Consider the following 23013-nt stretch of genomic DNA (forward strand, 5'->3'; position numbering starts at 1 on the left):
CGCCCCCCTTTCCTCTTGATTTCTCAGCCCTTCAGGCAGACACGTGGTTAGCAGCAGCAGGAAGGAATTCCCAAGGCAAGAGAGAGTAGGGTGCCGTCTCCGCGCTTTGCCCGCAACCTCCCAAACCAGCACCCCTGTTTCTGCATCTCCCGTCCGCACGTAGCCAGAGAGAGAGGCCCCTGGGCGGAGCGATGATGACAAACAACAAGCTGCAGGTGTGACATCCAAGCCGATCCGGGAGAACGTGGGAACACGGTCCAGAAAGAAGCAACAAGAAAACTGTTGTCACCACAGCAGAATGTCATTATTCTGGCTAGGTCCTTCCTCTTCTTGCCATATAAGAAGCCAGAACTATAGGGGCGCCTGGGTGGCTCAGTCGTTGAGCGTCTGCCTTCGGCTCGGGTCACGATCCCAGGGTCCTGGGATCCAGCCACATAGGGCTCCCTGCTCAGCAGAAAGCCTGCTTCTCCCTCTCCCACTCCCCCTGCTTGGGTTCCCTCTCTCGCTGTCTCTCTCTCTGTCAAATAAATAAATAAAAATCTTTAAAAAAAAAAATAAATAAAAATTAAAAAAAATGATAATAAAATAAAAATCGCTGGGGCGCCTGGGTGGCTCAGTCGTTAAGCGTCTGCCTTCGGTTCGGGTCATGATCCCGGGGTCCTGGGATGGAGCCCCGCATCGGGCTCCCTGCTCGGCGGGAAGCCTGCTTCTCCCTCTCCCACTCCCCCTGCTTGTGTTCCCTCTCTCGCTGTCTCTTTCTCTCTCTGTCAAATAAATAAAATCTTAAAAAAAAAAAAAAAAAGGAAAAAAGATGCCAGAACTATCCACTTGACTCAGTCTGCAGATGGAGACCAGCCTGACCAGGGCAGCTCCCCAGAAGCCTAGAGCGCTATCAGGGTGTGAGGCGGGGCCAGAGGAGCCCAGTTAGAGCTTGCATCTGAGATGAGGGAAAGGCCTGTGTTTCCCATCAAGGAACCAGAGGCTGATAGAGACCGAGCAAAGCTGACATCCCTCCTGGCCCTACCCGGGCCACACTGTCCTCTGGAAAATCTGCACCCCCAGCCAGGGGTTCCTAACCTTTGGATCACAGAGTTCTCTAAGAATCTGATCAAGCAATAGACCCTCCCTGTCCCACAATGAACACGTGCAGGCACACACAGCTTTGCTTTGTTTTTTTGGGGGGGGGGTGGTCACAGGTTCTCCAAAACCTATCTGTGGTCCCTGGACCCCAGCGGGGAGCCTCCAGCTGAAAGTGTGTCTCAGGCCTGCCACCGTCTGGGGACTTGATCCCACAGGGTTGCCAATAAGTACCCCCTGGACTCCTTGGAACCTATCTCCCACCACCCAGCAACTCGGGGTCCCCCACCCTCTCTGTCCTGGGCCCCCAGCCGCCCTCACACCTGGAGGGACCTCCAGAGGCTGGGAGTGGTCACCCGTGGCCCCCAGCCTGGGCCGGCTCCCCGGACTGGCCAGGAGGAGGGCGGTGCTGGCTCTCCCCTGCCCGCGGGCACACACACAGTTAATCCTCGGCGGCCGCTGTTTGGATAATATGCGCTGGGAGCGTTGGAGGCTCCGCGGCCCCGCTCACATCTGGCTGGGGTTTGCTCTTTATGAGTCTGCCCTGCTTTCTTCGTCTCTTCCTTGACTTTCGAGAAACCGCGCTTCCGCTTCTGGCCAGACAGACCTCGGAACGGAGGAGGTCAAGGTGCCGGGAAGGCAGGGACCCGCTGTCGCCTGCACCCACCCCCCTTTCTGCACCTTCTTCCCAGAGGACTTTTTCTGTCCTCCTGGCTCTCTCCTCTGACAAGTCTGGTCTCCCCCTCCCACCCCCGACCTGGCTGGGAGGAGGCCCCGCCGCTGGGAGATGCTCTAAGCCCCGAGAGGCCGCTGCAGGACGCCAGCTGGAGGTAGGTGGGGGCCCTGGCGGGCGGGACAGGACGCAGGCTGCTCCACCCTTGCTCACGGCTTCGGCTTCAGCGCGGGGGTTGCCAGAGCGGAGTGGGAGGGACCAGGGTGCCAGCCGTGACAAAGGGCAGAAGGACCGGGAGTTGCGGGGCTGGTCCGGCGCCCGGAGGTGCAGTGGAGAGCGGGGGCTCCGTCTCCCGCTGGGACGAGGGAGCAGGGGCTCTGTGGCAGCCGGATGCTGTCAGGAATGATTGTGCCTGCCTCTTCTTTGTGGGCTGTTTATCTTGCTTCACACTTCTCTAGGCGTGAGAGAAAAAGGAATGGTACCCAAGTCCCCTCTGTACCAAGCGGGGGCCCCCCATCCCGATACTGCCTGGATCACCTGAGAGACAGGTTTGCCCAGCCCTGCTGGTGGCCAGTTTGGACCCCACACAGAACAGGAAATGCTGACTTTGGCCCCCGCACCTAATGGCCTTGGTGCTCCTGGAGGGGATTCAGCATGGACAGGGGAAAGTCATTTCCCTTTCTCCCGGGGGACCCTCCTGAGCTGCCTGCACCACTCAGAACCATCCCTGGCCTAGGGCCGAGTCACCCAGCTGCCGTTAAGCCTCTGGACCTCCAAAGCCTCTCTATGTCGAGACCCCACGTACCACCGTGTTTTTCTCGGCTTTCCACGGGGACAGGTGTGATCCCCATCTGCCCTGGGCACCCACATCGTGTTAGCCTGGTTGCTAGCGCGCTGACTCCTGGGCAGCCCCGTGTCCTCTGTGGGCGTCCACGGGCCCTCCCGGTCCACTTGGAAGGGAGGGAGGAAGCAGCCTCCCTCCGCGACTCGTCTGTCTCTTCCATCTCACTGAGTTTCCAGGAATATGGAGGCAGTTCGGCACTCTAGAGCTGCTTCTTTCCAAGCTTTGAAAATGAGGCGTGTCCTGAGAAACTGAGTTTTCTCAACCACAACTACATCCTGGGTCCCCGGGGGAGGATGTGAGGTCCTCCAAGGCTGCTAGGCCTTTGCTTTTTATAGTGCAGGAAAGCACGCAGTCAGCCCCACATGCAAGGTTGCAAACACATGCACTTGACTGTTGCGTTTGCTGCTGGGAGAGGCCTGCCCAATGTCCCACTAACTAGAGGAGGGAAGAAACACACAGGAAGGGGAGATGAGGCCGAGGCTTGAGTTATCCTGTCCCATCTCCCTTCCCCACTCTCCCTTTTGACCTGAGAGCCGAGAGGAGCTTAGGGTAAATGGCAGCCGTGTGTGTTCCACATGGCAGGCGCTGAGCAGATGTGGATTCAATTCTCGTCGATTCTATCAATGGCACTCTCACTGCTGAAGAGCTCAGAGAGGCTCATGACTTGCCCACACGCAGTAGATGGAGGACCCCTTGGAGGACCTGCATCTCTGTGCCCAGAGAAGGGGTGTAACTTGCTCAAAGGTGCACAGCTCTCCAAGCCGAGGCTGGGACCTGAGCTGCTTAAGTTTGCAAATACCCGCCTCCCAGCTGTCCATGGAGAAAGTGCCCAGGGGCAGGAAGTATAGCCAGGTTCTGTTTCCCAGGGACCCCACCCTCCCCTCTTAGTCTCTCCCTCCTCCCTTGAGCCTCTTGTAATGTCAAGAGAAGTGCTCCCAGTGAGCAAGAGGTCAGGGAGACAGAGATGCGGGTGCAGGAGGTCTTGGGTGGGGCTTCCCCTGGTCTGAGGATGTTACTGCCTGTCCAGGACAGGTGCAGCCAGCCAGCAAGGGGCACCCTCACAGGTGGGTGCTGAGAAGCTGATGTGGTCCCAGAAAGGTGCACAGCCAGCTCCCTCTTCATAGGGCAAACCCAGCACAGCATAATTTTTTCAGAACATGCTTCTTTCTGTTGTTCTTCCTGGTGCCTCTGGCCCTCCTACCCCCAAGCTGTAATTAGCATGAGTCATAAACCAAATATTCTGGCACTTAACTTCACCCATCAAAACAAAGATGAAAAGAATTTTGTAGATACAGTCGTGCTGCTGGGCGTCCTCACCGGACATACGCTTGTCATTGGGACTTTGTCTGCAGGGATTGGCCCTGTGTGGGGGACTCTGTTCTGGAACTGGGGTGGGGCTGGGACTCCAAAGGCCCTAGGGTGGGGGTGACAGTTCACAAAGGAAAGGAAGAATAGAAAGGTCCTCGCGCCTAAGGCAACTCTGCTGAGCCACTGGAGAGGAAAATGGGTGTTTCAGAAGCAGCCTCGCCTCCCTGCCCTGAGAGCCCATGGATACTTAGGTTGAGGTGATGCTCCCCACCCCCCCGCCCAGGCGCTTCATCTTGGTGGTGTAACTACTGCGTGGGCCTAGGGTTATTAATTTTTTTTCCTGTTTTTACCTGCTGAAATCTGCCTTCTCTTTCTTAAAGTCAAGTGAGAAAAGGCAGTCCCCTGGACAGGACTATGGGTATCTCCCTGACTCTGCACTCGGTCTGCCCACTCGGAGATCAGTTTGGAAAAGAATCATCAAAGCCTGCACAAGGCACTTCCGCCCTCTCTCTCAGGGCAGCCCAGCGAGCCTAGGATTCGGGATTCTCAGGGCCCTGCCAGGGCATCTGTGCCTGGGTCCTCAGCCGGGCAGGGTCAGTCCTGCTCTCCAGCATGGACGTGCGGAAGCGGGCTAGCCGGTTCTCTTCCTGCTCTGCAAGCCCTGTGCTGGGCTTCTGCTGTGGCATCCGGTGTCCTCTGACCCTCATCCTCCTGCCTCCTGGGGAGGGACTCAGGGGTGTGGGCAGGAGCAGGAGCCCTTGAGCCCTGGTGGGGGCATCTTTATCTCTGGCTTTTCGTCAAAGTTGCAACGGAGAGGTCCCGTGAGCAAGAGACAAGAGCTCCCGGCATCCTTTTCAGCCACTCATTCTTGCCCACGCTTCTTTCCGGGACCGGGCTCAAAGTGGGATGGGTGTGGGCAGAGGCACGGAGGCCCCCTACTGCCCACCCCTGCAGGCCCCTGGAGTCAGCCACTTCTCCAGCTGTGGACCGGACTGGCACAGTCCTCCTGGGGCGTCCCGCCCTGTCCAGGATGGCTGTCAAGATGGCTGTGGGCCAGGCTGGGCCTCAGTGTCTGACCATCTCCCTGGCTCCTGTAGGAATTTTCCTTGAAACAAGACGGAGCAGGGCTGGAGACTGCGGGCAGGGAGGCTGGATGGGAAGGGAGGCCGGAAAAAGAGGCAGACAGGCGGGGCAGGCAGTGGGGGGAGTTGGGGGAGTGGGGAAGTCAAGCTCTTGGTGCCCAGGGCCTGGTCAAGGGCTGCTGCTGGCCACAGGTAAAACCATGCTTGGGAAATTCCCCAAACCCTTTGCTTGGGGTTGCACCCCCATCCCAAGTGGGGCCATCTGGTTACCAGCCGCCCTCTCCCCTGGGGACCAGGGAAGGAAAAGGACCTTGCCTGAGGGAGCTGCCAGCCCTGGTGGATTTGCAGGCGTGTGCAGGCCAGAAGTTGGGCTGGGCCCTGCAGGTTTGTGTGGCTGGTCTGCAGAGTTGGAGCATGGGGTGTGCTCGGAAACACTTGCACCCTTTCTTCTTGTGAGGAGTCTAAAAGTGGGTTCTAGTGAGAGATGGGTGGGTATGGGTGGTTTGGGGGTGGCCTTGGGGCTCTCAGGTCTTTTGGCATTCAGGACACCCTCCTTCCCCATGAAGGTATGGCTATGAGAGCAAGACCCATCGTTCTGTAAAGTGGTCATAGAGCTCGGCTTGAGGATCCCTTGAGAATAATACCTACAGAGCAAGCAGAGCTAGACCTGGGCAGCTGGGGAGGTGAACTGGAACCCGATGCCCAGCTGCCCCTTTTTGTTCCCTCCTCTGCTCCTACATTCTCCTGCGTCGGCGCCCTCTCTGCAGGAGCCTCCGCTAGGGGCTCCACCCAAGCCCAATGCCCAGGCAGCACCCCCAGGGATGCGCAGACACAGGGCACCCACGTTGCTCCCCACCGCAACATCAATTCTTTACACCTTCGGTTCCTGCTAGCTGCACTTGGCCTTTGCAACCCAGTGCTCTAGTTGACTTCTCGCCATCGGAGAGCACTGGGGGCCAGGTGAGACCATTCGCCATCCCTGCACGACGTGGGCTTCCCCCTCCTTCTCCTTCTCAGAGCTCACCAATGGTCTGTTTCTCTCTACCTTGCAAAAGCAAGGCTCTAAAAATGCACATTCAACGGGTCACACTTCCCACACCTCTGACATTTTGAGGTGTGGGGTGGTGGCGGGGGTGGTTCTTGGTGATTCTGTGCCTGAATCCAAAGGAATTCAACTCAGTGGTGGGTTTTAAGGTGGCAACAGGGAGATCTTAGCACATGGCTTCAGTGACAATCGTTGTCATGGACCCCTGTGCCCCCACCATGCCTGACACAGGTGCTCAATAATCTGCTAAGTGAATGAATGAGTGAATGAATGAATGAATGGAAGGGCTCGGCTGGCATACAAATTCCTCAGGGCCAAACGCCACTGCTCCCGTTCCAGCCTTAGCCGAGTGAGCTACGCAGGTGGGTACCCAGAAAGGCAGGAGCGCCCGCTGGACTGTGGTTTGGCAGGATGAGCCTGCCTACCTGGCATCTTTCTGGAGGCCCCTTGAGGTGGGATGGAAGGCACTTTGCTGTCAGACACACCTCCCCACTGTGGGGCCTGGGGTGAGCGGCTCCTTCACTCTGAGCCCATTTGCTCATCTGAGACATCGAGGTGCGTTGTAGGGGTCAAGCTCAATGGCATCCGGAAAGCACTGTGCCCGGAGCCTGGCACACAGTAGGTGCTTACTTAGTCAACAGTAGTAGGGCTCTGTTAGAGGGAACCTCTGACAAATGACGGAGCTGCTCCTGGGCCCATTAACTCGCTTGGCCATTTCACAGGATTCCTAAGGATGGGCTCAAGGATTTGGCTTCCTTCGGTTCCATGGACTTCGTAGCAAATACCACCAGGGAGGGGCGTGTCGAGGACAGAAGAAATCCCCCCTCTTAGAAAACGTGATCTCTCTACCGGGCTTGACTCTGGTCCAAGTTAGGTGGCCCTCCCTGGCCTAACCTGTATCCATGGTAACTCCAGGGGTTCTGCTCCCGGGGGTGGGAGCGGGGGCGAGCGGGGGGGGGGGGGAGGCTGTATTTCCTTCTTATTGCCCTTTGTCCCTGGCATCCAGCTGGTGCCGGAACTCCAGACTTGAGCGCGCTAGGTCAGTTTATACCCCACGCGGCCCTGCTTGTCCCCAAGCCCCTCCTTCGTCGTCCTTCTCTTTGCTTAGAGTCAAATCCCCTGGAATACGCTAAATGCTCTCTGAATCCCCAGGGTGGGGTTTATTTGTCATTGTTCTAAGTGGAAAATAACGTGTGCTTAATGCAAAAAAAATATGTGCCTGTTAGAGAAGAAAAAAATCAGAGAAGCCAAAATAAGAGAATGGCAAACATCCCTGTTTTCATTGCCCAGAGATAATTGCTGCTGGCAGCCAGGTGGGTGGCCTTCAGATCCCAGCGGCTGAGTGCATGGACATGCACTGATGGTGCGTGTGTTTCCAACCCAGCCTTCACTCATCAGGAACATCGCTCCACGTCGGCAGTCTTCTGTTTACAGAGGTCGTTAATTGGTTAGCTGGCTGAAGCTGCTCCTCCCCCACTTGTTTGTTTGTTTGTTTATTTGCCTTTCTGCGAAGCACACATCTCTAGGTTAGGTGGCTTGTAACCTTGGTAATGGAGGCAAGGGCTCGTAGCCCTTATGAAGCAAGAGATTTTCGGAGCGCAGATAAGAGGAGCATCTGAGGAAAAGGTGGCTGGATGGCCAGGCCAGGATTCAGCCTTGCGACGGCCCTCCAGAGCCCACCCTGGGTCACTCTCCTCCCTTCCCTCCTCTCTCCCCAAATTGCCCCCTCCCTGGAGCTAGAGAGAGGTTTGAACGCCCTGAGGCCCTAGCAGAAAGTGTGGGATCCTGGGGTCCTGTTTGCACATTGGCTCTGCTGAAAGGTGAGTGTGGAGTTCCATCAGGGTGGACCATCAGACATCAGGCACTGGGGACGTAAATGAGAGGAGACACAGCTCCCTGGGGGGGGCTCCTGGATCCGGGGGTAGACCCTACCGGATGCTGGGGGAGTGCCTTCCTGGAGGAATGCCCTCAGACTGTGCTCTGAAGAACACGTGGTGGATGAAGAAGGTGGTGGGGGAAGGGACAAACAGAGGAGAGCCTGCGGCTGGTGTTGGGTCTGCGAGCAGAGCCGTGAACAGCTCCAGATGGCTGGAGCCGGGCGGCGACGCGGCCAGAGGTGAGCCAGGAGCCAGGTGGTGAAGCTCCAGGTTTAAACATTTTCCTTATTTTCACGGGAAGCCTTTTAAACCCAGGGTGGAATTCGCATTGGCAGTTCTGCAAGGTGCGTCCGGTGAGCAGGTGGGGAGACGGAGGAGAGACAGAGCAGCGGGCGGCTGAGAAAGAAGAGGTGATGGGCTGGGGAGGAGAGGACCGGAGGCCTTCGGGAGGCTGGCTGACGGATGAGAGGTGATAAGTGCGTGAGAGGCAGGGTCGCATGGCCCCCAGATTTCTGGCCTGGGGGCCCCGTGTGAGCGGCGGCTGTAGCTTCAGAAGCAGGTATGGTGGGGACAGGAGCAGAGTTAACTAGGGGTTCGAGGTGGAGAGCAGGGGGCAGAGCGGAGAGCAGGTGGTCAGAAGACAGATAACCTGAGCTGTCCTGTAGAACTTTCTGCCACCATGGAAACATTCTCCCAGCTGTGCTGTCCGAGAGGGCGGCCACCTAAAACGTCCTGGTGCGGCTGAGAATTCTTCATTTTGCTTAATTTTAATGAATTTATATTTAGCAGGGGCTAGTGGCCACTGTTCTGGGGGGCGCGGGCCGAGAGCTCCTTGGCCAGGCCGAGGTGGGGACAAGGACTGGGGAGGTGTCACTGTAAAAAGTGACAGAAAAGTGTGTTTTGAGGGGGAGGAGCTGATGGCCGAGGCCATAGTCTGGGAGACACCTGTCCCTGAGGGAGAGACAGTGGACAGACAGTGAAGGACAGATGCTGGGAGACAGGCTGAGCTGGAGCAGGGACGGAAGAGGAGGTGGCCGGCCCAGCACTGTTTGCAGGCTGAGCTAAATTATATTCGTGACCTAGAAGCCACTGGGTGTGGGACAAATTTCTATCTTCTGCCACGCTTCCTCGGGAGGTGTCTGTGGGATGTTGGGGTGATGTCTAGGTCCCAGAAGAACCGAAGACATTAGTACTGCTTGTACAGACCCCGAGGGCGTCCCCGCTGTGGGTAAGCGGGCCCTGGGCCAGGCCACCTGCAGAGCAGGCTCGCGGCAGGGCACGAGCTGTGGGGGGCTCTTCTCTCTCATGCAGTTCTCAGAGCAAGGGCGAGCCTGCAGCCCAAGGCCTGACAGCTGGGAGGTGATCTAAGGACAGTGCTCTAGTCAAGGAGGTCTTTGTTTGCACTGGGATGGACTCGGAGCTGGGGAGGCTGGGCTGGCCAGGTGCCCCCGGAGGCCCGACGCCTGCAGCCCACGTGGTCTTGCTGTTTGCGGGGCCTGGGCGGAAGCCCGCGCCCGCTCTCGGCGCCAGGTGAGCCTTTCCCTGCCGAGGCACTGTTGGCCCAGAAGAGATGGAGAAGTTTTAGGATGGGGGGACCGCTTGCCTTCTCTTTTCTTTACTGTTTGGTCCCGAGCCAGCCTCTCTGCAAGGCGGGGAAGAGTTAGCCCTTGCTTATTAACCAGTAAGTAGCTCTAAAAGACCCCATCTCCACCCCTGGCTGTGTGCTTTGGAGGTCACCAAATAAACCCCAAAACCTTAAAAAGTAAATCCTACTTCTCTAAGCCAGCTCCTTGGAGAAGGGAAAAGAAAGATTCAGGGAGGCACTTCCTGCCATGATCGGAACACTCTGTTCCAGGCAGGAACTGACCGACGTTCCCTTAATGAGGGGTCGTCATGCCCCCACCGCTGCCTCCTTTACGGGGCAGGGGCAGGTGGGGGGGGGGCGGCGCGGGGCAGGAAGGGTCTGGGGCCAGCTAGGCTGCCCGGCTACAGAAGGGGAAATTAGATATTAAATGGGCTTCTGAAACTGGTGAGCAAACGTCGTTTATCAACTGGAAGTCACTCTGCCTCCTTCCTTCCCGTCACCAGAGGAGTTAGGTGAGAGGAAAGTTAGCATGACGAACGGCTTCTGGGGAAGGAAAGCAGGGGTCACGTGATGGTCATCAGGGCCAGAGGGACACCCCAACATGGCGCTCTCTCCTTCCTGGGCACCCCAGGATCTAAACCGACCAGGCTTCCTGCAGCTGCTGGAGAGCTCTGAGCTCTTCAGTGGGAGAGTTCCAGCAGATGTCAAAGCAGAGGGGGGCAGCCTGGGAGCTTCCTTTCTGGTTGGGAGGATGCCGGGGAGCGGGAGGTGGCAGGAGCAGATGCGCGGAGGGGGCCGCGGCGGCGCAAGCATGGTTGACACCACGCTGAAACAAGGAGTGACCGCGTGCCGCGCTAACTTGCATTCTTGGCCTAGAAGCCATGAGGTGTGGGAGAAAGCCTCCTTTTATGCCAACTTCCTCTGGAGCCCTGTGTAAGATTTTGGGGTAATGTCCAGGCACTGGAAAAGCCAGACAAAGATATTTGTCTTGCGTGTATTGAGGTCTGGGCCCCAGCCAGAGCTCCTGGAAACCATCACCTGGAGGCAAATGGCAGAAAGGATGAGGGACCTTCAGGAGATATTAAAGGGGGTGGGTGACTGATTTGATGTGGCGGATGCATGAGAGGAAGAAGCCCAAACGACTCCCAGATTTCTGGCTGGCGGCTTGTTCTGAGCCCTGCTTCCTCCCCCCCTGACACCGTCTGGTCCGATAGAACTTCCTGCCATGATCGGAACACTCTGTTCTGTGCCGTCCAGCGTGGGAACTACCAACCGCATGCAGCTACCAACGTCTCGGGCTGTGGCTAGTGTGGCCGAGGAACTGAACTTCGAATTTTATTTAATTGTATTTAATTAGTTTAAAATGAAATAGCCACACGTGGCCCAGCGGCCGTCGCCCTGGACCCTTGAACCTTCGTTACGCACTTACCACTTTGATCCCACGTTCGCCATTCTGTCTTGAGCTGCGATTGAGTGCACATCTGTCTCTTCACTGGACTGTAATCTTTTCGAGGTCAGGGAGGGAATTTCACATATGGTAGGATCGCTCTCTCCCGAGCTCCGACACAAGGCTGGGCACATCATGGGCCTTTGGTGAGTCTAGGCCCATGCAAGATGTTCTGCCTAGAGGGAGGAAATGTCTTGTCTTCTAAACTTCTTTTTTTTTTTTTTTAAGATTTTATTTATTTAGCAGAGAGATTTAGCAGAGAGCACAAGTAGGCAGAGAGGCAGGCAGAGGGAGAGGGAAAAGCAGGCTGCCCCCTGAGCAGGGAACCCGATGTGGGGCTCGATCCCAGGACCCTGGGATCATGACCTGAGCCGAAGGCAGCCGCTTAACCGATTGAGCCACCCAGGCGCCCCTTGTCTTCTAAACTTCTTATCCAGGGAGATCCTAGGCTTCTTGCCTCCCGGAAAAGCTGGTCACCCGCTGAGGATTAAGGAAGAGGGAAAACCATGTTTATAAATGCTTTTGTCAGATGGCACTGGGCTGGGTGTGGCATCGTGGCCAAACCCAAACATGTGGCGCCCGGGCTCTGGGAGTTTCCTGGCAGATCCCAGGCAGGGCAACACGGAGGGCGGTGGGACGGATCTTAAACAGACACCGGGAAACTGCAGTGTGGATCTGAAGACTGTCTCCTTGAAGGATTCACCCCGCGTCCATCCCATGAAAAGGGATGAAAATTATTAATGAGGAAGTGTTCTCAGACCCCGTAAGTGGCCCAGCTCCCCCTTTTGCACCCCCAGTCCTGCAAAGGGGGTTCTTCCTCTTGGGGGGAGGCTAAGCTGGAGCTAGATGGGAGAGGAGCCGAGGAGCCACGGGCCTTCTGGGGCAGGGAGTAGGAGGAAAAAGGTGTTCGTGGAGTTGCCATGGGATTTGGCAAACGAATTTCTTCACAAGGTTTGAGAACGGCAAGTCAGGAACTTGAGTCACGTTGCAGTTGGCCTCAGATGCCTTGACCGCAAGACAGCCTGGAGACTGGACCGTGTGGGCTAGATGGTGAGGGTTACACACCACTGGCCAAGAAGTCCCGGGGGCCCGGCCCTGCCTTCACTGGGTGCATCGTGGTCTTCTGAGCGAATCTTCCTGGGGGCAAAGCCTCGCCCTCTGTTGGTGACTTCATTTCACTGGAAATTACTAAAAGTGATTTGGAGTCAAGTTTGGTTGGATGTTGGGCAATATTGTTTTTGCCCAAAAGTGACTAAAATGATCATAATGTCATGATGCTGACTTTTCTTTGGGACTTGGTAAAATGGCTCTTCAGATATTTTTGAAGAAGGAAAGATTTCACTCAGGGTTTGCTTTGGCCCCAAAGAGGAGGTTCTTGAGGAGAACCACCAGCCTCTGCTGCCCTTCACTTTGTCAGCCTGGTGCTTCTGACTCCTTGCCGGCTCCCTCCCCACTGATATCATCACCCCAAAGGCGGCTGCATCCAGGTCCTGACTAGGAAGAGACATACCAATGTGCCAAATGGTGCTCCCACTGGGGCTAGAGCATTGACCTTCAGCTAGGGGGATTTCTGCCTTCCCAGGGTACAGACTTCCAGCAAAGTCTGGAGACGTTTTTGGCTGTCACAACTGGGAGTCGGGGGTTGTCAGTAGAATCCAGTGCATGGAGTCCAGGGATGCTGATAAATATCTTGCAGCGCACAGGACAACCTCCCACAACAAAGAGTGAGTCAGCCCCAAATGTCAATAGTGCCGAGGCTCAGAAACCCTGGGGACTAAAGAATCCGAGGTAGCTTTTTATGTGTGTTTGTTGTTATCTCCTGACTTTTCAGGATGAAAAGTCAGATGAATATATATTACTTTGGATTCAGGAAAAAAAAATGAAGAAAGGAAAACCTCTTTTCCTTTCAAGTGATGCAAGCTTGGCATTTAAAGGAGGGGAAAAAAAAAGAGTAATTATTGAGGTGCCAAGGAAAAGCAGAGGAAATACAGAAAAAGGGAAATAAACAACTTTAGAAAAGTCCATTTCACAAACATTTGTTGGGCAGCGATCAAGTTCAGGGTGCTGCAGGATGCTCGGCTGGTCCAAGATGAACAAGACCAGGAGGTCAGGGTCTGCTGTGCAGAATCTTATAGGCCAAGCAAAACTCTGCAGAATGAGACAACAGGAAAAACAAAATTTGAAAAGGGGACAGAGAGGCTTTGCCAACTGAGGGTCTGGGAAGGCCTCGGGAGGAAGAGGAGGTGCTTGAGTTGGGTCCTGAGGACCAGGTAGGGTACTGATATGATCTGAGGGCAGCCTGTTGAAGTCAAATCCACTGCCCCCTCCAGCCCCCACTTAGAGGTTGGGCAGTCTGAGGCTAATCAACTTCTCTACATCTCTGTTTCCTCGTTTGTAAGTTTGGTATAATAATGGATGAATATTGTCTCCTTGAAGGATTCACCGCAGGCCCCTCTGAGGCCGCTGGTGGGGTAAGAATGACTAATTAGGAAGTGTTCTCAGACCTAACCCTGACTTATAAGGTCAGAAGAGTCAGTTGAGATGATGCCTGGACACTCAGCATAGCGCCTGGGGCAGCTGTAGGTCCTATGAGGCTGGTTTTTAATAGAAGAGAGGAGGAGAATGGGAACTCCTGGCCAGGGGAGCAGGTTGTGTGTGGGTGGACAGATGCCAGGAGTTTAGGGGAGTGGCTGGAAGCTGGGATTCAAAAGCATGGTCCGAGGCCGAGGAGCACTGACAGCACCTGGGGCTTTTGGTAAATGCAGACCCTCAAGCCCTGTCCCAGACCTGCTGAATCAGAATCTGCATTTTAACCAGATTTCCCAGGTGGTATGTGTGTACATGAAAGTCTGCAAAGCAGGGAGCTTGAGCACAAGATGAGGGGTGCTGTACAACGTGGCCGAAAAGTGGGGACAGACTGGGGTGTCATGCATGCTCTGCCAAGGAGAAATGATGGATGGGTGGATGGATGGACAATGGACAAATGGATGGATGGATGGATAGGTAGATAATTTTAATATGTATTTTATAAATCCACATAAACATGTACAGTAGAGATTCTGAGTGGGGGGCTGGTCCAAATAGTCTCTTGACCACTGGGCAGGTCTCTGGGCCCTGACGCTTGGGAGGGATGGTTGGTTGGTAGAGAACTCAAAGGTGAGGAGGCCCCACTGATCCACTGCAGTGGATGAGGTGGGGAGTCATGCAGAGAATTGAAGACCCAGCAGAGGTGTGGGTGATAAGGGAGGAAGGGATTTCTGGGGAGGCAGCCTCCCTAGCTCAGAGGCTCATCACATCTCTGAGGATCCATCCAGAGAGCCTCTGGCTCCTGCTGTTTCTGTCCCAGGGCTCTGGTTCCCAGCTCTCTGTCTCCCCCATGTTCTCTTGATTTGGCCTGGGGGCTCCAGCAAGGAGGCCTCCCAGAGCAGCCTCTCTTCAGCACTGTAACAGCGAGCCCACCGACATGCAGAGTAAAGAACAAAGCCCAAAAGTCGACCTACTAGCTACAAGGTCATGCCCCACCAGCTAGAAGTTCTCCGAGCAATGGGGTGTTTGAGGGAAGCCCACGGCCTCCCCCAGCCAACAAAAGGAGCATTCATCTGCGTAGATGATTCCTGACAAAAAAAGGAATCTGTCTTGGGATTTAATTGTCCTTAAACATAAAAGAGGAATTAAAGAAAGATCAGACATGGGACCTTTCGAGATCTGCCTCTCAGTAGCGACCTGGATCCCACTTGTAACTTGGCCTTCGAGGGGTGGGTGGTTCTTACTCCCCCAGACCTCCGTTTCTCACGGGGCAGCTGAAAGGGTTGAACTCTCTGGCCTCACTGGGCCTGTGAGGTGCTGCACTGCATGTTTTGGTGAACCAAGATGGGTTTGGATTGACCAGTTATGCGCTCCTGCCGTGGGGAGGTTTCCCCGCCCGCCGCGAACAGCCAGGCCCGCGGGACTTCTGACTCCAGACTGTGGAAAATGCTCCCCGAGTTAGCTGGGGTAGATGCCTCCAACGGTGGAAAGGGATGGGATGTTTTGCCTATTTGAAGCCCAAGCACTGCCCCCTAATGGGCTCACTGGGGACCCACAGTGGACACGTCTTTCTAGAGGGACGGTCCTCCATACTGGCTGCGGAGCTGTCCAGAGCTTTCGCCTGAGAGCTCCAGCACCAGCCCAGCTGGCTGAGGCTCCACGGGCCAAATGTGTGCGCGCACGTGCGGCCGTGTGAGAGCACGTGGGTGTGCGAGTGTGCACGTGGGCACACGTGTGTGAGAGTGTGCAGACAGGTACTGAGCGTGCCGAATGCGTGTGGGAGTGTGGGAGTGTGGGAGTGTGTCGAGCGGGTGAGAACATGCACACGGGTGTGTGTGCACTGAGGTGTATGAGTGTGTATGAGTGAATGTGCTAGGATGGTGCAAGCGTGTAAGTGCAAGAGGAGGTGCATGTATGTGCTGGCGTTGTCATGTGTGAGGTGCGTGCGCGTGAGTACTGAGTCCACGGGCCCACGTGCTGTAAGTTCGTGAGCGTACGCGGATGAGCGCGTGGAGAACGTGCGGGAGTGTGTGAGTGTGAGCGTACGTGTGTGTGGTCGCCCTCCCCGAAGGTGCCGTGGCTGAAGCGTTCCGGGTTTCGTGAGTCTGGCCACAGCTCGCGCTGGCTTCTCCGCGGGGCCCGCCCCAGCCCGTGTCCTTCCCCGCGTGTGTTTCCCGGCAGGGACCGGCAGGAAGATGGGCTCCCGGGGACTGAGACTCGTGCTGGCATGCTGCCTGCTGCTGGCCTTCGCCTGTGGCCCGGCGCTGGGCCGTGTGCCACGGGGCCCGCAGGAGCTGCAGGAGCGGGAGGGGCCCAGGGAGCCGCCGCTGGACCACGCTGAGAGGTGAGAGACGGGGAGGTGTGGATGCAGGGGCTTGGGTTGGGTGGGTTGAGCCTGGGGTCCAGGGCACCCCAGGGGGGCTGGTTCGGGGCTGGATGCGAAGGAGCCATAGCCAGAGCTGAGGAAGTGTCCTTGCCGACGCTGGTCCCGGAGGACAGCCCAGCCTTTTCTCCTTTCAGTGACCCCGGGGCCTTATCTGAAAGTGAGGACAGTGACCCACCTTGCTCTAACCCCAAAGGGACTGGGTTTCTGTACAGTGTTGCAGCCACAGCCTTAGGTAAAGCCTTCCCCCAAACCCCGACCCCAGCCCTCTGTCTGTCCTTCTATTCTAGCTTTGTCCTTCGAGAATATCTTCCAGGGCTCTGAGTGCTACCTACAAGTAGGAGGCAGGGACGTTGCCGTGAGCCGGTCCGGGGACCCTGACCATCTGATCAGGCTGCCAGTGCGAGAGGATTGCTCAGGGCCGGCAGGGAAGTTGTGCTTTTCTCGGAAAGTCATGAATTTCTCCTGAATGGCATCCTCTTCGTGGATGTGACCTTCGATAATATAGAGACTTTGGGCTATTTGGAATATTTAGTAGGGATGCACAAAATGCTTAGGATTGCTCATGAAACTGTCATTCATCAAATGTGAGGTCCTAGACACCTGGGAGACAGGCTGATGCTTTGAATTTCTTCATTATTTTGAGTTTTGGGTTGACTCGATACCCAAGGCTTCAGGCTATCTTCAGAGTATGGTGTGGGACACATTGACATCCATCATCTCCTCCCCCTCAGCCCCTTCCCCTCCCCCCTCACTTCTCCCCTTCCTCTTCCTTTTCCCCCTCCTCCTCTTCTTCCTCCTGCTCCTCTTCTTCCTCCTTCTCCTCCTCTTCCCCCTCCTCCTCTTCTTCCTCCTTCTCCGCTTCTTCCTCCTGCTCCTCTTCTTCCTCCTTCTCGTCCTCTTCCCCCTTCTCCTCTCCTTCCTCCTCCTCCCCTTCCTCCTCCTTCTCTTCCTCCTCTCCTCACTTTTCATTCAATCAACACTGAGTGCCTACTATTGATCTGGCCATCTGCTAGGCACTGGGGGACATGCACGAATGACAGTTCTGGCCGTGGGGAAGCAGACACACATGACCCAGCGCAGTGAGGTAGGCTCTGTAGTGCAAGTGTGCACACAATGCTGGGGGTGGTGGGGGTGGGGGGAGAGAATGAGCAAAGGAGTGACTGCATCTTGAAGGATACCTGCGCCTAGGGAGCAACCCAAGTGCAGGAGGAGGGTGTGGCCGTGCTAGGTGGGTTTGGGGTAGTGGGGTTGATGTTGGGGGGTGGGAAGGGGAGGGGAGATGAGCCTGGTGGGGAGGGGTCTCTCCTGAACTTAATCCTACAGGGAGTCATGAGGGATTATCATGAAGGGGGTGGGGACGTCATGGAGAGGTTTCAATGTCATGACATTCCAGAAAGAAGGCTGTAGGAGGCAGGATAAATGGGAGGTGTGGAGAGAGGCGGATTCCAGGAGAGCAGTCAGAATGGTAACGGTCCCCCAGAGATGGGGAGGCCTGAAGGCCCAGCTTCTGCAGGTACCTTGGTGGGGGGGCACGTGCTGACTGCTCAGGACCTTGTGATCCTCAGAATTGGGTGGCGAGGCTGGAGAGGCCTCTTGAATGAGCCTCAGATTCCATCCTGGGCAACCAGTGATGGTGCTGTGAAGAGGGTTTGGAAAGAGAAGTTTCCAGGGGCAGAGCGACGGGCCGACACTTTTGGACACATCACCTTTGTGGGGCTTGCTGACCCTAGATGGGGACTTCCGGCGAGAGGTGGGGGTCCACCTGGGAGCCCAGTGCTTGTGGGGCGTGAATTTAGGGGGTACAGACCCATTTCCTGGATTGTCTGGGTTTTAAAAGCAGGAGCAGAGCTAGAGAAGGAAGCGGCCATTGAGATGGAGGGACCTTCTCGGAGATGTCACAGCTCCAGAGCCTGGAGCAAAGAGCAGAGGCCAGAACGAGCAGCGGGTGCCACAAGGTGGCAGCGTGGAGCCGTCAGCGGCCACCCTGCCCGGTGTCCCTCGTAAACAGTAGGGTGGCTCTCCAGGGGCTGCCGTTCCAAGGAATCCCGGAGATCATTTCCAAATGAGTCAGCTTAATGTCGCATCTTCTGGGATCACAGTGGCACGAAGGGGACCCACGGCTTGGTCACACATCATCTGAAACCCCTCCCGGAGGGGCAGATCTCGCCGAGCAGCCTCTGTCTCGCGGGGCCCTAAAATTAGCACCGTTTTGGTAGTCACTGTTTCCATCACGAGTATTGCCATGAGCAGAAGGCAGAGGAGCTCTTCCGGAAACTTCATGTAGGGTCCCAGAGTTCGCCCAGAGCCACCGCGGTCTGTGTCAGGGAAAGAGCACACAGTCTGGCACGTCCAGGCCAGAGGGAAGGCGTGCAGGTAGACCAGACCCTCCGGCAGCAGAAGAGAGAGGAGGTCCCAGCTCCCAGAGCTCGTGGCCTTCCCTGTAACGCCTTTATTCCCTTAGGGATGAAGAAAACCATGAAAAGTACAGCCCCAGGCAGGGTGAGGAGGCCCCTGCTTCCCGGTGCTTTCGCTGCTGTGACCCTGGCAGCCCCGTGTACCAGGCCATCCCCATGCCGCAGATCAACATCACCATCTTGAAAGGTCGGACGGCTGCAAAGCCACCAAGGGGAGCTACCCCTGGGCGGGAGTGGGGGGTGCTCTGTGCTGAGCGGGGAGAAGACGCAGCGGTTAGGGTGGATGAGGCGGGTGCAGAATGGCTCCCGCAGGGCCCGGCGCAGGGGCAGGCTATCCTCTAGAGGTGAAGGAGGAGAAACTCCCATCTGAGGCTCTGCCCCCTCGCCAGGAGGAGAGATTGGAAAGAGGCCCGCAGGACCAGGACAGGAGGAGGGTCTCATCCCAGGCTGCACCCGAGCCTCTGTAACCTCTGTTTAGAGGCTCAGTGGGCCCCGCCCCCTCCACCCCAGCCTGCTTTCTGAAATGCCCTGGGCCCCCGTGGTCCAGATAACCTCACACAGCCCTGCGAGATCTGACTGAGGAGCTCTGGGGCGAGCCTGACATCTGCAGTTCATTTGTTCCGAGTCCTCCATGCACCTGGCTGCAGTGCCTGTTGCATTTGGACAAACCCCCATGTTCCCTTTTCTTTCCAGGACTACCCGGGGGGGGGGGGAATGATTGCTTCTGGATGAAAATAGAACACTCCTTACAGTTGGGTCAGCTTGCCTGACACCGCATGTTTTCCTGGCCCTTTAGGTGAGAAGGGTGACCGGGGAGACCGAGGCTTGCAAGGGAAATACGGCAAGACGGGCTCCGTGGGCGCCAGGGGCCACGTGGGCCCCAAAGGGCAGAAGGGGTCCATGGGGGCCCCCGGGGACCGCTGCAAGAACCACTATGCCGCCTTCTCAGTGGGCCGCAAGAAGCCTCTGCACAGCAACGACTACTACCAGACCGTGATCTTTGACACGGAGTTCGTGAATCTCTACGGCCACTTCAACATGTTCACGGGCAAGTTCTACTGCTACGTGCCGGGCATCTACTTCTTCAGCCTCAACGTGCACACCTGGAACCAGAAGGAGACGTACCTGCACATCATGAAGAACGGGGAGGAGGTGGTGATCCTGTACGCCCAGGTGAGCGACCGCAGCATCATGCAGAGCCAGAGCCTGATGCTCGAGCTGCGGGACCAGGACGAGGTCTGGGTGCGCCTCTTCAAGGGCGAGCGGGAGAACGCCATCTTCAGTGACGAGTTTGACACCTACATCACCTTCAGTGGCTACCTGGTCAAGCACGCCGCGGAGCCCTAGCCCGGAGGCCCCGCGGCCCCACGCTGTGCTCGCTGCGGCCCCTCCCCAGGCCTGGCTTCCCCACCCCACCGCCCCGGCTTTGCGGCCTTCTACAAGACGCCCCTCAAGGAAGGGGAAGCAAGAGCAGCTGTGCTTGCCGGCCACGCAGGCTCCTGGGTGGGCTTAGCGGGCAGGCACCTGCGAGGAGTGGTGGGGGGGCTTCCAGCTCCCCTCCGTGCGCATATCCTTAGGCGACCCCGCGGGCAGGCTGCCACACGGCAGGGTGTCCCAGAGTCCTCCTTGCTCCCAGGGCTGGAAATAATGAGGGAAATGCTAAAGTGTGTGAAAGGAGCAAAGGCAAGCCATGTGGGAAAAGGGAGGTGTAATTTTGCCTCTGCTCCAGCAGCACTGACTCCCCGGGGAGGCTGCTCTCGCCTGACTTGCATGTTCCAGAAGACCTGAAGTAGTCGCGGTGGGCCATGGGGGAAGGGGTGGAGGGCATGGGGACCCTCTTAGGCCACGTATGAGCCTTCTTGGACAACAGCTGGGCTGACATCCATGTCTGGGGGACATCCTGGCCTTGCCCGCGGGTTCAGCTGGTATTTCTGAGCCACAATAGTGAGGGGGTTCGGGTTCAGGTAGCGAATGTCAGCTTTCAGCCCTTGGCCCTGGTCTCTGGGCTGAGAGAAGCAGCCTGCTTGCCGGAACCCACAGACTCCTGAGTGCAGCTGGGGACGTCAGGAGCCCCTGGGTCTGCAGATGTTTCCATGAGGAGCAAAGTTCAATACATCCACGGCACAGCCATCCTTCCCGGCACGGCTCTGCTCCACACCCCCCTACTGCCCAGGAGCCCTGCTCAGGGCCTTCATGCCTGTCACCCCAGCGTTCCTCCTTCTAGACAGGTCAGCTACGGAAGGCACTGCGGCCTTCGTTTTGTAGCAGGGTCATGGTTAGATAATATTTTCTACAAAACCTCCTTGCACACCATCTCTGAGTCCTGTTGCCCAGAGGGTTCAACACTCGGCAGCCCCAGGGCTCTCCCCCAGGCCTCTTTGGTCAGCAGCCCAAGACAACATGGGAGGGGCTTCCTCTGGGCCCCAGAGCAGGGAAGAGCCAGAAGGGGCTGGAAGCCCCCCACTCTACCTGTCTCTGAGCCCCCGTGGGGCACCATCCCTCTGCCCAGGAGATAAGGCATGTCTCAACCACTGGAGGCAAAACCCTCTCTCTGAGGTGGGGTGTAGACGTGACCGAAGGGGCTGCTGCCTGGAATTGGTGCTCTGGCCTGTGGGTGGCTTTGGCTGGGTGGCCCTTCCCTGCCTCTCTCCATTAATGCCCAGGGCCAGGGTCCTGCTCCTACCTGCTTGGGCCCCGAGCCCCTCCAGGAACCTTCCTTCCCACCGCCTGGTGACCCTTGGTCTTGACCCATTCCTCTGTTTTCCCTGGGCCTTGCCACCTGGTCTGGGGTCTGCACATCCTTCCCTCTGAAGGACTTCTACTGGTCAGACTTGAAAAATGGAGTTTCTCTGGGTGTGCTGGTGAGCAGAGTGCCCTCCTCCTGCTTTGTGCTGTCCCCAATGCTCTTTCAGAAAACATTAAACTTGGACCACGTGTCTCAGCATCACGGCCTCCTCAGTTTGCTCCTTGAACCAAATCCTCCTCTTTCCTCTCCCCATCCCTGCACCCCACCTACTGCCCGTTGGAAGCCTGGGGGTCCCCAGCTTGGCACCTGGGAACATAGGTAGCCAGTGGGCACAGCCTGGGCCCGGAATGGCCTTGTTCCTCGGGGGACACACTTTATAGGCTCAGCTGGACATGGTCGCATTGGGCATCCTGTGCTTAGCGGAGCCTGCGAGCGGCCGGGCAGGAGGCAGGGCTTGGGCAAGTGTGATCTGGGTCCCGGGGCTGCCGTAACAAACCGCCACAAGCCCGATGGCTTGAAACAACACACATTTATTCTCTCGCAGCTTTAGAGTCCCGGACTCCTACACTGAGGTGTTGACAGGGCCCTGTTTCCTCCCAAGTCTTTAGGGAAGGATTCTTCCTTGCTTCTTTTAGCTTCCGGTGGTCCCGGTATTCTGTGGTTGGTGGCTGAGTCACTCTGATCTCTGCCTATCTCCATCTTCATGTGGCCTTCTTTCTTGTGCCTGTCAGACCTTTCCCTTATTAAGACACCTGACATTGGATTTAGGGCCCATCCTGAATCCAGGATGATTTCCTCTCAAGATGCTTATTACATCAGCAAAGACCTTATTTCCAAGTAGGGTCACAGTCATGGGTCTCAGGAGTGAGGACTCAGACATACTTTTTGGGGGAATACAACTCAACCCACTACAGTGATCTGCAGGCTTGAATACCCCCACCAACAGCTTCCTTCGTGATCAAGCCATGAAGAGCAGATGTTCCTTTCTCTTCTCTCTACGGCTTGTCAACTGGGTTAGCAGCCAGGGCCCTTGCCTGATGGCCAGCAGGGAGTGCAGTGTCCTTCTTTTGCCTGGTTCTAGGATCAGCCTGTGCTCAGCTCTGGGCTGGGGCCAGGTGGGAACTGGCAGACACTCCAATTCTGCTCCCTATAAGACAAAGAGCAGACACCGCCTCCACAGAGCCGCGGCCATTCATAGAAGGAAGTGCCTTCTATGCAGCTAGGAGGAGGGGCTGAGGGTATTCCCCAAAGAAGAATGGAAGGAATGGGTCAGCCTCCTCCAGGTGCCCACTGCCTTGGGGTACAGTCACACGGACTTTGTTAACACCTGTTCTATCCCCCGCCAAGCCAACATGGGAGACGAGGCAGTACCTGCTCCCAAGCCCACACAATGCCTTCTCTCGCGCTTTGAGCTCCCCCCACACCCAGCCTTTCCTGCCACTGTCTTTCCACTCCCTTCCTGATTGCATTTCTCACTCTCCAAATATTTACCCTGCACCTGCTTTGTGGTGCTAGGTGCTGGGGGCATCATGACACATAAGATGGGGTACTTGCCTTCCAGAGGACTTTTCGGGGATGTTAACTACAGTCCGACATGGATGTAGCCTTCTCAGAAGAGTTGCATACATGGCACCTAGTTATCGGCTCCATCTGACTCCCCCCCACAAAACTGTTTATTTTGCATAGGCCCCTTCTCCTGTGCCCTGACCTTGGCTAGTAAGGCATTGACTAGCCATTCCTGGAAAAGACCTGATAAACTCAGCGGCAAAACAAATACTAGTGTTTTAGCAAAAAGGCGTAGAGACAGCTGATGACTCAGCCAAAGGAGAAAACTGTTTATGCTACGACTTTCAGGAGGCTCCGTAGTCAGGGGTGGGAGCGGTGAGGCGTGCACTCCCCATCCTATGGGGTTATCGTGTGTGTGCGCGCCCATGTGCGAGAACGTGATGGCATGATGGCAAACTGGGTTTTTGGGGCCCTAGTAATGGGAATAAAATGAGACC

General features: G+C 56.6%; 1 protein-coding gene across 4 annotated transcripts; it reads left to right on the top strand.

Moving 5' to 3' along the window:
• Positions 1 to 1521: 1521 nt before the first annotated feature.
• Positions 1522 to 21702, top strand: C1QTNF1 (C1q and TNF related 1). Of its 4 annotated transcripts, none has more exons than XM_045888337.3 (4): positions 1524 to 1907; positions 15646 to 15808; positions 18312 to 18451; positions 19061 to 21702. In XM_045888337.3, the coding sequence occupies exons 2-4, from the start codon at positions 15660 to 15662 to the stop codon at positions 19609 to 19611; spliced, it is 840 nt and encodes a 279-aa protein (XP_045744293.1). In that variant the 5' UTR covers positions 1524 to 1907; positions 15646 to 15659; the 3' UTR covers positions 19612 to 21702. The 4 variants fall into 4 exon arrangements, with proteins under 4 accessions (XP_064438594.1, XP_045744293.1, XP_045744294.1 ...); XM_045888338.3 differs by lacking the exon at positions 1524 to 1907 and adding an exon at positions 11500 to 11701; XM_045888336.3 differs by lacking the exon at positions 1524 to 1907 and adding an exon at positions 11790 to 12662.
• The last annotated feature ends 1311 nt before the right edge of the window (positions 21703 to 23013 follow it).

Source organism: Mirounga angustirostris, unplaced genomic scaffold, assembly GCF_029215605.1.
Source record: "Mirounga angustirostris isolate CCGP_5_RB_7025 unplaced genomic scaffold, mMirAng1.0.hap1 SCAF_17, whole genome shotgun sequence".
NCBI lineage: Eukaryota > Metazoa > Chordata > Mammalia > Carnivora > Phocidae > Mirounga > Mirounga angustirostris.